The sequence below is a fragment of the Rhipicephalus microplus genome, chromosome X, assembly GCF_043290135.1.
Source record: "Rhipicephalus microplus isolate Deutch F79 chromosome X, USDA_Rmic, whole genome shotgun sequence".
NCBI lineage: Eukaryota > Metazoa > Arthropoda > Arachnida > Ixodida > Ixodidae > Rhipicephalus > Rhipicephalus microplus.
The window spans coordinates 99731913-99745461 of NC_134710.1; the positions used below are offsets into that span (position 1 = coordinate 99731913).

Consider the following 13549-nt stretch of genomic DNA (forward strand, 5'->3'; position numbering starts at 1 on the left):
CATTATGTGGCTACATAATATGTTCAATGAAATTTGGAAGAAAGGAAGAGTCACATGGTTAAAAATGGAAGCATACAAATCTCTGATACACCGTACTGAAAATTGCTGCTGTAAATGCATATTAAGTGTTCAGGCACATAAGAGGAAATATAAGAGTGTTTTTTTGTGAATTGATTCTCCTAGTGGAAATGTCTGCATGTGTGCAGCATTATCAGCTCTCCTTGCAGAGGCCGATAGCGAGGTGTGTAGGAGAATGGCTTTCTTGGGTGAGCCCCTTTTAAGCGTGACCCGCTCATCCTGTCTCTCTTTACATGGAGTGCAGCAACTGAGCAGCGAGGGCTAGCAGACTGCGTGTCCCCGGGGCCTGCCCATAGCCGGGAGAGTGGCTGCAGGGACAACCCCAACAACCTGGCCACAGTGTTCCCTTATCGCTGCGTTGTGTGTGGATTCTGCTCCTTTACTCAGGACACAATGATTGCACACATGCGCCTCCATTCGGGTCAGACACTTTGTTGCCGAGCCATGGATGCATGCTGTCAATACAGCACCCCTTTCGAGGATGTGCTGCGTAAGCATGTTTCCACAGAGCATGGTGATGACGATGCAGTGGCGCGGTGCCCACACTGTGGGATGCCATGCAGTAGTGCCAAGGTGCTGACACGACATGCAGCAGAAAGCCACCACAACCTGGCACTCAAGGGACGCTGTGCTGACTGTACAGTGACGCTTTTGCGCCATTTTGGACTGGTGGCAGAAGCAGACACTGCTGTCAAGGTCTTAGCAGCACCCGTGCTGCAGGTTCAGCGATTGAAGCAGTCTAGGAAGCAACCCAAACCTCGGAAAGTAGTTGTTTGTTGCTCTGATCGCTGTGGAAAGTCCCAGCTAGGCTCAATAGCTCCACGACATCGGCGAAAACGTTGTACACCTTCGCGCATACCTTTAGGAAAGTCCTCGCTGAGCCTGTCTTGTCACCACTGTAAATTGGAAGGTGGATTAAGGCGCAAAAAGGCATTCAGGTGTCACAGTAGTTACCTGGTCCACATGTACTGGTGCCACTTAAGGGAACGACATCGATGCTCCCGGTGTGGGTTGGGGTTTAGGCACGGCTACCAGTGTTATCTTCACTCGAAAAAACAGCACAGCTAGCCAAGGCCTTTTTTCAGATGTCTTTTGGTTGTTGTTGTTGTTGTTTCCACCGTGATAGCAGGATTTACTGTTATCAATATTATCCTGAGCCTAGGTACCTGTGTGAAGCACCCAGTGAATTTGTTTATCACACTGCGATTGTGATGACAAAATATATTGTCCTGATGAAAGTAAATGGGAAGTTATCTTGCAGACCTCTTGTTGTGTCTTCAAGCTAAATGTGCGCTGACCTTGTTTTCCTCATATATGTGTGGTTCCCCACAATAGTGTGAGGTGCTTTGAACTATAGCCATAGTTCAAAGGTGGCTTTTTAAGCTGTGCTCATTGTAACCTTGGAAACCATGAACTGTAAGGTAAAACATGGGTTTTACTTGCAGAGTAATTGCAGACCATATGTGTTCATGTAGCACGTGAATATTTCTTGCGAGAATTTCGTTTTTTTTTTATGTAACATCTTGCATGGAATATTATAGCCAAGCTAGCTTCGCGTGATGGACGGCATTGTTAAGTGTGCTGTGCCTGAGTTACCTTTATCAGTACATATTCTTTGAAGACAATTCTAGTTACAGAGCTCTAGCATTTACTGCTTTGTTATTTACATTTGAAGTCATTTGTGACAAATTTGTTTTTATTAGCACTTTTTATAGGCAAGGTTACCACAAGGTTGTGTGCAATTTTTCTTACAAGAAACGTGCTGTGGTAGAGAAAATACTAGGTTGTTATTGCGAGATGTTGCTCTTATTCATAGATTTATGGACACTAAAACAGTGATATGTCATATGTTTTCTCAGCTGTACACAAACTGCCATTGTACCAATTTCTGAGGATTGTCCAAACACTGAACATTCTTGAACACCGTGCTCATGTACAAATTGTTAAAATTTAGCTGAAAGGAAGGGGGTGTGAGAGTGCAATTTATTCTTGCTATCTATATGTACAGACAGGGCATATATATGTATATACAAACAAGTCTGTGCGATATGCTATTTCTAATTAATATTTAAAGCTATTTGTCATAAGGAACTGCCTTTTTTGGCATTGAGTATATTTGAAACTTCATTTATGAAGGTAGCCCATTGGTGACATTCCATTTTATTGCCAATAAATCTTCTAGATAACCTGTTCTGTTGTCAAAAAAAGAATTATACAGTCTTATAATGACAAGAAATTTCCATGTAGCTGAGTAATTTTCTAAAATAAAACTGAACTGTAAGTAGCAGTTCTGTTGTCAAAAAAAGAATTATACAGTCTTATAATGACAAGAAATTTCCATGTAGCTGAGTAATTTTCTAAAATAAAACTGAACTGTAAGTAGCATTAAATTTCAGCATAAGATACACCATGTGGTCTTGTGGTGCTACAATTTTTGTTGGTTTGCATGGTAGAAGAGCTGCATATTGGTGAGTTGGGATGGGCAGTTTAGTTTCATAGCAAGGTGTATTTGTGTATTCTGTGATTATGGATTATTGAAGTAAATTTTATATTGATTGAAACATATTGTGTTGGGCATCCTACCTCGCATTTGTGATATGGTAATTCAGCTGTTGCTTAATGCTTGCTGATAATATAGTGTTATTATTCTTATTAAGTTGGAGATTGAAAGCATTTGTGTTTTAAAGCTAAGAGTTTTTACTTCTCGCTCTGAGTTGCTTGAATATCAGGGTACCAGTTTTCTTATTCCATCTTCTTGGTGTTTGATGATGTAATGTCTGGAGAGCATGCTATGTCCAGGGTACATTAATGCTAAACAGGCTTCAGAGTTTAAATGCATGCCCTTTGAAATTTATTTAGCCTATAATGCCTAGCAAAAATTCTAATAGAAAAAGTAATAGCTTATCTCGTTATATGTACTCTAATACATGTATGAGTGTCCATAACCTAAGAGACTATTAGAATTTTCGCTAGGTAGATCTTTATCAGGTGGCTTGAAATGATGTTGCACTCAAAATGGTGGATTCCACTAGAGAGATTATCTTAATATCAGCCTTGTGACATTGTCATTTTGAATTCATAAACATTTTAATTTTTGAGTCAATGAAAGAAAGCTTTGGTGAAAACTAACATTTTTTAAATTTTCATTTGAGCTGCGGTTTGCTTTTCATTCAGTTAGAATACGCTATTGCTTGCTTCAATTCAGGACATATATCTGTATGAGAACTTAGTCTCTGCTCTGTACTTTTCTGGACTAGTACTATACATATTTAAATAAACAAGCTTTGGTGGCACCAAAATTGAATATTATTTGAGTAACAAGTGGAGATTTTGTGGAGTGTTTATTTACAGTAGAGACTTTAGGTTTGTAATATTTGCCTTCTTGCACAATGCTTTGTCCTGTCACTTTCATCCTAATTTTTTTAGTGAATTTTCTTGAGTATTGAAGTTTTTTTGAGGGGGGTTGGCAATTGGATTGCTTAACTTTAGGTAGCTGTGCTGTTTTTACGAGCTTTCTTGGTGCTGTATTCAAAATGTTTTTGTTGGGGCAAACCATGGGGCTTTCAAGTACTCTGTTGTAAAACCTGGCCATCTTGGGAGCAAGCTTGTTGGTTTCCCTAGCACAGAAAAAAAAAAACATTCATTCATGCATTAGCTGTGCCATACATGACTGTTGTTTGCTCTACTTAAATGCTTTCTGAAACATGCTTTATGTGGCATGGAAACAGTAGCTGTGGCTATGAACTGCAGACCATTGCCGTAGTCTCCGTGTCACCATTCCACAAAGATGTTTTTGATATAGTTTCATTACCAAACTGTTAAGCATGCTTTTATATAAAGCTAAAGGTGTAAGTGAGTGTGTGTTCAGGTGTGTGCACGCATGTGTGTGTGTTTTTAATGAGAGATGCTATATGTATGGTTTGTTTCACCGCTGGGGAAAACATCTGAAAAGTTGGCACCAGTACATGTTTTGTTATGGTATAAGAGGAATTGGCCATATTTTTTAAGCAGTGTAAGGACAAACAAAATTTGTGAGAGTCTGAATAAGCAATTCTGTTTAGGCTGCGTAGGCAAAACTGTGCCGTTGGTTTAGAATTGCGCATCTGCTTATTTCTCATATTTTAGGCAAAAGATATCATTTTGGTGTGTGGAATTCTTGAAGCTGAATGTGTGGATAAGCTATTGAAAATTTCAAACATGCTCATTACAGAGTACCTTTCATACAATGGGTCTTCATGAGTGTTTATTGTCAGTTGGACAGAGAAGTTTTTGAAAAATCAATCATGAGTGAACGTGTGACATTCAAGTAAAATATTGATGTTTATCTTGTGCATCCAGTGATGCAGTTGTGTGATGTCAGTACTGTGCATGTTGTCTAACTATAGCCTCATTTATAGACCTGGGCATTCTCTTCGAGAATATTAACTTCGTGGTAGCATGTATGAATTACCATTGTGAGCGCCCCCTACCCCCTCTTTTTCTTTTCATTCTGCATTGACTCGGTTCATGGTTTGACAAGCAACCATTCAGCTGTAGCATTACTGAAAGGGACACTAAAGTCATATCACAATTTACATCAGAGTGAAAGCTAAACATATGACAACATCTAAAACGACAATATTATCAACAGGAGGGCCCTACTTACTGAGAAATTAAGCTAAATGCACAAGAATACATGCACCACTGTAGGACATTCTCAAAATGATACCGATGACGTCGGACAAACCTCTTACAATAAATCACTAATAATCGATCTAGCTACACTAAATAAAGAACCTTCCGTGCATCAAGAAACACAATAAAAGGCTGCTTGTTTGTTTCTGTTTGATTCTTGGAGAAAAGAACCGCCGAAGGTTACTGTGGAGTATGGCGCAAGTGGTTCAAAAATTCAATTTTCGCATGGTTACACTGGACAGGTCGTGCCATCTAACAGGGCACAGTTGAACCAAAACACGTCTGCTATCTCAGAGCCAATGGCAGGAAATTGATCGATGGCCATTGTTGCTGCTGTGGCTCCTGCTGCTTTCGTTCTGTCTACTAGTGTCGGTGATTGCGCAGTAGAACTGGGCAACGTTGGGCATGGTAACAGGGACAGGAGTAGGGTGGCTGGAATGGAGAGGTGTGAAAAGCGAGCCGTGTTTCTCTTGTCCAGAGGAGCTGCTTTGCGTGATATCTCCACTTGGCCAAAACGTGGCGTACGTGACAGTCAGAGGTGCTGCCAGCTAACTTGAAGGAGATGGTAGGCCGCTGCGACAGGACCTTGTCAGCTTCGTCGGCGTTCCATGTGGTTTTGCGAGTACTTTGTGTTAGTGTGCGTTAAGAGAAATGCTATCCACAAAATTGAGAAAACTGAGGAACCGTGCTTCATGTCTGGCGCTGCTGTTCGGAGTACGACGGAACATGCTCGACAAAGGGGTCACTTATTTGTGCGCTGGCATGCTGACAGATTTGCAGTTTGGCAGCTTGCCATGCTCGAGGGAAGTAGAGCTACAGGTTTCTTTAATTGTGGGGCCAAAAATAAGTGCCCCTACTCTTATCATAAGTGTAATGAAGGTAAAGCTATAGAGAAAAATTCGGCCATCTAAGAAAAAAAATCATTTTGGCTCAAGTTAAATGTAGAGAACCCAAACAACTGCTGCAAAAGCTTTTACGCCCATGTATGATAAACACCAGCAGCTAAATTACTAAATGCTTTAATTTCAGAGCTCTTAAATATCTGAAAGATTGCTTGGTAACTGCATTCATTTGAATGTTCTAGTTTTTTTTCTCGATTTTACAACATTGTATTTTTGTTGAACATTTAGAGCAATGCAGCGAAGGCTCCTCTTGTGTATTGTAGGCACAAATAACAAAAATGCATTGTGCCCGTTTAAAGCATTGCAAAACAGCTGCAAACTTAGATAACTAGAAAAGTGATTATTCAAAGGCTGCTCTACACACCACGACTATACAGCTTTAAGCAGGTAATTTAAAGCAGGCTGACACATGTTTTTTGCATATTTCACCTGCATTCAAAGATAGTAGGTAGCTTATTGTAGCTCTGTAAGCAGTGTACGTGTTGCACATAGTGGCTGCGTCCAACATGTAAGCGATTCGCAAAATCTGTGGTGAAATTCGTTTACATCGTGATTGAGCAATCATTTTTCTTCAATGGGAATTTAACCCAAGCATTAATGGTGCTAATTAAATTTGGTTGAAGCCATGAAACTAATTACTATCTCTTATAAAAATTTAATAGCATGCTGGCTTTATGACGGTGCAATCTTAAGCTTAAAGTTCAGCATTTATTAAAGGGCTAAGAACAAATGAACAAGACTACTCACACTATTCAGCTACATTTCATAGTGCAAGAGAATGCAATTTACCAAAGGTTATCTCGGGATAACTAAAATGCTAGAAAACTTTCGAAATCATGTTATGTCCTGCATGTAGAAGCTTTCTTTTTTTGCTCCGTGTTTGTGTAGATAAATATTAGGAAGATGGAGATAATTTCACCTTCATCCAATATGTAAACAGTAGCTCATTCGTAATAACAATTCATTGAAAAATGGTCGCATTATTGATGGCTGTGTTATCTCTGATTTTTCTGAAAAATAGCTCTAGCCTGCAACAGACAGAATTGACAAGACCAGTGCTGTTTTTCCAATGATACAGTATGCTCCACCAAGCCCGCATTAATTCATGCTCTATTTATGTCTGGTTGTCCGACTGCTGAAAGGTTCGCTAATGCCGTTAATTATTCTTGAACATGGCATAAGTGGAATGCAAATTCATGAAGTTATTTATCACGTTGATAAAACTCTTCCAGTGGTGAGAATCTAGCAACAACCAACGTGAGTGCACGGGCTTTGGCAGATGAAGAGCGGCGGTGCATAACAAGCACCTGTCCTACCACTCCCACCCCACCAGGCAATATGCGCCATGAAGGTGTTGCACGAGCGATTCCCCCTTCCCCAGCTGTGATGAAGCACGACTTTACCCCTCCTCGCCCCGTCGAGCAAGCTGGCAGCGCCTCTGACTACAGCGCCACCGCTGCGGTATCGCGAATGGGAGCCAACTTGGGGCGGTCGGTTTTCCCACCTCCCAATTCTAGCCAGCTTAACGTAAGTCGGTTGGCTTCTAGAGGCGGGTAATTTGAAGTGCGCTAACTCGATGCAGGCCACTAAAATGTGATTTTATTTAAAATACACCCTTCTTTGGCACAACAGTAACATTACGGGGTTTTTGGACCGCTATTTCAACAATCAACGTCGACTTAATAGTTGCCTTTAATGTTCCTTTAGGCCTCTTGTTGTACCATGTATATTGCGTACCTTACCTTTAGTTCAGCTTGCTGGTTATGATAAATTGTTATGATAATTTAATAATGCTATGCCATTTTGCAGGAAATAAGCATTAAGTGTTATTGACTGTTAAGAAGCAATATTTGTACTGTTTGCGGACATGAATCAGCATGACCTTCCAATTAAACAATGCCTTTTTACTTTTACGTAGTTGTGCGTACACTGCCCTGCATTCTCATTTGACTATGACCCATTGATTTGCTAGACTGGCAGTCAAAACTGTTCATGGACTGGGATGATGTCAACATGAAACATTCAACTAGCAAGGGTATTGTGAAAGTTGAACAGCAGCATGCATTGCCCAGTGGTGATGTGCATTGTGTGCTTGCAGGACTTGAACGACAAAAATTTTGTTTCAGAAACTTCATTCATTGTGTGTAGGCACTTTGGCTACAATCGTGCATTTTGTGCAAAATACAGCAGCTCTGCGTTGTGACAGGCATATTGCTAATTCAGTGGTAGTCAGTTTGATAGCAGAGTAGCATTTTGGGCTCAATGTATAGTGGTCTCATTTGTTGGTGCTGTTTTTCATGCATAATGTGAACGATTTCTCGGCCTGTATTTTTATAGGCTGTGCCTGAATTTATTGCACACCCTGGTTTGCAGCCTTTGCTCAAGCAAATACCATAAACATGTACATAAGTTTATGTATACATTGGACAAATTGCTGTGACACCTGAATACCTAAATATGAGAATCATATGGCATTCATCTTCCAAGAAGCGAGCCACCGTAACTCTTCTTGTGGGGTTTTGATTACTGCTTAAAAATGTGCATGCAACAATCATACTTGTATGTCAGAAAATTGCGTAGCGTCCATAGCCTGTAGAAAAGTCTCATTTCTCACAATATTATTTGTTGTTTACTCTCATCAGTGTAATGCACGCATGTACTTGGTTGTTGCGAGATCTGTAAAGTTCTCTGTGCTATCAGCCACGATTGTTTTTCATTTTGCTTCACACTGTTCATTTTAATCAGCATTGGATTTATGGTTGTGTATGATCCATCATACCAGTGTTTTTCCAAAACTCTGTTTCACACATTTAAGATGGAATCAAATAAAACAAATGCTTGGTTTTGTTTTTCTTATGAGAGTTGTTCAGCTGTGCACGACATTCTTCATGTCTTGTTAATCATGTCTGTCACTTTTATGTGTTCAGGCATCTCCCACTTTCACTATAGCCTAAAGTGTGCAGCTACCCTTGCTCAGTGTTGCATGTTTCTTTTTTTCTTTGCAGTGAAATCTGTTATGAGAGCACAACAGCCTAGTTTTATGCCACTGCCACCAGTGTTTGTAACCACTGTCACTTGAAATGAGAAAAAGAAAATCCAGGATCAGGTTGGATTCAAACCCAGGCCCTCTGCGTTGCAGTCGGGTGTTCTACCACAGAGCCATGCCAGTGCTTGAAATGTCGTTGCAAGAGACCCTATACAGCTGTAAAATCTGATTAACACACATTATATAGCTTGGTAGAAAAGTTAAGTAACATTCGGGTGTCATACTATATGAATTGCACAAGTGGGTCAAATAATGCTTGCAACCCATTACAGGGGGCTCAAGCCATAATGTTTCATCATCATGAATCGCAGCATCAACCAAGTGCACACACTAATGGCTTGCAGATGTGTAGCTGGTACTAGAGCCGTGCAGGAGTCGAATTTCAGAGCCTGAGCCTGGACTGGGCTTACTTTACTGACTGGGTCGAAGGCCCGGCCCGGTCTCACTCGACATTATGAAGGTTTGCTGCTGAGACAGTGATATCGTTTTCCGATTATGTGGCATTTCATTTAGCACATAGAAGTTAAACACAAGCAAACGACTCATGACAGTGGTATGTTCAGAATAAAAGGAGGTCTATAAAGATGAGCTGTCCAATGATTCAGGCTTCAGTGTAGTGCGATGCTCTTACATCCATATGCTGCCAAATTTAAGCTCCGTCTGCTTTTCGCACTCAGTCTCAATTGCCAGTATCTTTATCATAAGCATACCAACCTTGGGATGTTTAGACATTGTTCTTAAAGAAGTTAGGTACCTCACATGTAGGACAGGAGGAGGATCACAAAGCCTGTCTTGTCTTAGTGGTAAATTCTTGCCACTGTAGCTCCAGTCAATGAATAATTTTGTTTTCCAGCTCTACATACTGAAAAACAATTCCAGCCTCTGGAATCATTTTTGTCTTGATTCAAGCTTTGCAGCTGACCCATTCCCTCCCCCCCCCCCCCCACTAAATAATCATAGTAGCCCGATCCCAGCCCGCGCTTGAAATGAGAAGGCATTGACCTACCTGTGGCCAGCCCACAGAATGTGGTGGGTTCGGTCTTTTGGGCTACCCAGAGCCTGTGCAGACCTCTAGCGAGTGCTTTGCTTCTCTGCAGAATAAATAATGGCATTGTGGATGCTTTCCTACTTCAGAAAAATTATGAAAATATATGGCATATATTAGTTTCCTCAAGTGAGCTTCTAGAAAGGCCAATCTTTCAGCTTGCCCCACCGTGGTGGTCTAGTGGCTTGGATACTCGGCTGCTAACCTGCAGGTCGTGAGATCAAATCCCGGCTGCGGCTGCTGCATCTTCGATGGAGGCGAAAAAGCTGTAGGCCCATGTGCTCAGATTTGGGTGCACGTTAAGAAACCCCAGGTGGTCTTAATTTCCGGAGCCTTCCACTATGGCATCTCTCATAATCATATGGTGGTTTTGGGATGTTGAACCTCACATATCAATCAATCAATCACTCTTTCAGCTTTCACTTTGTCTATGCCGAATGTTCTGTGAAGGCCTAGCATGTTTTTTTCTCCTATTTCAGGTGGGGCTGTTACTCAAGCCGCTTTTTAGATACTGCTTGTCTTGAGCTGATCATGCGACAGAATATGTCATTTTTCTCATGCTGAAGGTTGGCTGCTCGGTGTCGTAGATATTGTGAACAGTTATGTCAGAGATTCTTGTTCAAAATAGCAACAAGAGAAGGGACTTCTCACTGATGAAAACTTCGTTGTGTGCGTGTATTTTTGGCCTCCTATTTATGAAAATAACTATAAAAGAAATTGTGGGTGGCCCGCACCACCAGGAGATACAATGGGCTAAAGCTAATATAACATAAATGAAGAGGAAAAATGTCTCAAAGTAATTATTGAAGAAAAAGCCAATTCGTTAAAAATAAGAGTAAAAACCAAGTATGTGTGTGTATGTGTGTGAAAAACATGCTTTTTTGCAGAATTGCAAAGCTATATTAAACTGTAGTCCCTCTGTATCACAAATATTGACAATCGGTGCACTCACTTTGTTACATAATTTTCAATGTTCCGAGTGGTTTATGATCTGTTTAGCCCAGAGCTCCCTATTTTTATTCAAATCAATGTATGTAGATGGGGCATAATAAAGAGGCAAACTTTATGATTCAATGCGGTTGAAGCCAAAAGCTAAGACTACTGCAGCAACTGTATATTGGAGATGTATGTGTTGGTCAACTACCTTCACTGCTTTTTCTCAAACAATTGTATATGCTTTCACATTTACTTGGCACATGAAACCATTCTCCAGTCGTTTTGTGTAGACTCTTGTTTTATATGCGCTACCGTTGGAAATGGGCAACCTAATGATATCCAAGTTAACTCAGTTTAACCTTAACCTCACAAAATGAGGCCAGGTTGGGCAGTAAAAAAAAGTTATTGTGGTCATCAGTGATTTTGACCTCATCTTCATGTGTATGAGTGTGTGGTTAGCGACGTGAAATTCTCGAACAACTATTGGTGCGAACTTGAAGCTTTTCAAGCCTGCTGCGTTTTATGCAAACACAGTACTGAACACTACTACCACTTTTAAAGGGATAAGAAAATATTGTGCTAAGAAAATCTGTGCAAGCAGGCGTTTGGTGAGTAGCGACACCACGGACCCAAGCTAACGGGGGGTTCTGAACTTTCCCACGGCTAGCCGTGCGTGACTTTGCCGTGTTCGGGGAAGAGGGGATCCTGGGAATTGAGCCGACGCCGGGTGATTGGACCTTTAAGGCCCCCCAGCAGAGGCAACACACCCCTTTGGCCCCGGCTTCACGTAGACGGCACCCTTGGGCTGACCCCCCCCCCAGATAAAATCGACAGTTGCCTTTTCCTATCCCTCTTTCCCTATATATTCGTCTTTTCAATCTTTCCTGTCATCTCCTTACTTCTTTTTACTTCCTTCCTTCAGGCGGCAAGGGTTAACCTTGTGTATGTGCCCCCTCTTGGTCACATAATATTGGGTTATAGTGGCTTTGTGCAGGTGGCGCTGGCATGCCTTTTTATAATTGTGCTGCCGCGTCTCCATGTTGGGCCCCATGGTGGGTGGCTGGCATGGCTGCTGAACTTATAGTTGGTTTATGGCCTCTTTTTCATTTTCCAAACTGTCTCATCGCCTTACCCCTAAGAGGAAGCGCACCGAAGGAACGCTGAATGTCTTCTTAAAGCCAAAAAATTTTTCCCACGCTTCCATGTGATTCACTGTGAAACACAAAAAAAAAATGCAAAAACAATCTCCCATTTGTCGTTTCGAAATGCCTCACCAATACCCTTGGTCCAGGTTATAAGGCTACTTGTATGGCTAGTGGTGACCTTCTTCTTGAAGTTTAAAGCAAGAACCAGTATGAAAATCTGACAAAACTCGCTTCTTTTGGAACCACACCTGTATCTATCACACTTCACCGTACCCTGAACAGCTCCCAAGGCGTAGTATCTGATCAAGACCTAATTAACCTGACAGAGAGAGCTCCTTGAGGGCTGGAATGAACAGCACGTAAAGCATGTACAGAGGATTAAGATAAGGCATGACAACAAAGAAATCCCGACAAAGCACCTCATTCTTGCATTTTGGACAAGCGCACTTCCAGAATATATCGAAACAGGCTACTTGAAGTTAAAGGTCCGAACCTACATCTTCAACCCCCATCGTTGTTTTGTTTTATTAAGTGCCAGCGTTTCGGCCACGGCTCTCATTGCTGCCGTGGCCGTCAAACCTGTGCAAAGCGTAGTTTGCACGAACACGCTACAGACAACTGTGAAGAAGAAACTCTCCACTGCACAAACTGCGATGGTGGGCACCCCGCTTACTCTTGCACATGTCCTGCGTGGAAACGAAAAAGAAATGCTTAAACTCAAAGTAAATGAAAACATCTCGTTTAAGGAGGCATGCAAGGGTCTACGGTATCTTTGCAGGGTCCTTCGTTCACGCAGGTGGCACGAAAGAGGGCAGTGCCACCAAAATACGCGGCGCCCGCACATACCACACAAAGTGGATGGGCGGCAGTGCCATTCACCCCCTCAGTGGAAGTAGCACAGGCTCTTCCGCCACCAAAAGGCTTGTAGGCCTCCAGACCTGAAGCCCCAGGGCCTTCTGTTTCGACAGATAGCCCTAAGACTTGTGTGCCCGCATGCGTGAACCGCAAGCGGGCATCCAGCACCTTGTCCGAAGTGATGGACACAACAGCAAGTTCATCGGTGTATTCGGCACCGAAGGACAGGCGCGGCTCTTTAGAGCGCACCAGAAAGTCAAAAACCATCATCACGGGGCCTGACAAGGGCTCCTGAGTTAATGCAATAGTTTTTTTTAGTACACACAGCACTCATTTACACTCCTAAGGGATACACAAATTATACAATGGAACGTCAGAGGACTGCTTAGAAACCTCGACGATACCCAGGAACTCTTACAGAAACACTCGCCAAAAGTGCTGTGTGTACAAGAGAGGCACTTAAACTCCAAGAACACCAATTTCCTACGTCGTTATGTAATATTCAGAAAGGATCGGGATGACGCTTTTGTGTCATCTGGTGGGGTGGCCATTATAGGTAGTTTATCAAAGCGCTGCGTGTACACATTTACCATTACAAACATCCCTTGAAGCAGTGGCTGTTCGAGCAGTTTTTTTGAACAAACTCATCACCATCTGCTCTCTCTACACACCTCCCCTGTACCGCCTCGAAAAACATGTACTTCGATCCCTGATAAATGAACTATCTGAGCCCTATCTGGTTCTTGGAGACTTTAATGCACATAGTAGTTACTGAGGTGATCCTCGCTGCGATGCACGAGGTCGTCTAATTGAACAGTTACTTTTCTCATCCGGCACTTGTCTTTTGAATCAGAACCAACCAACATAT

At 41.9% G+C, this 13549-nt stretch overlaps 1 protein-coding gene across 3 annotated transcripts in view; it reads left to right on the forward strand.

Moving 5' to 3' along the window:
* Window positions 1–8510, forward strand: part of LOC119176308 (uncharacterized) — an 83142-nt gene extending 74632 nt beyond the window's left edge. For all 3 annotated transcript variants that reach the window (XM_037427527.2, XM_075877321.1, XM_075877322.1), the window contains one exon: window positions 323–8510. In XM_037427527.2, coding sequence (XP_037283424.2) covers window positions 323–1146 — 824 coding nt within the window. In that variant the 3' untranslated portion in view covers window positions 1147–8510. The remainder of the gene's footprint in view (window positions 1–322) is intronic.
* The last annotated feature ends 5039 nt before the right edge of the window (window positions 8511–13549 follow it).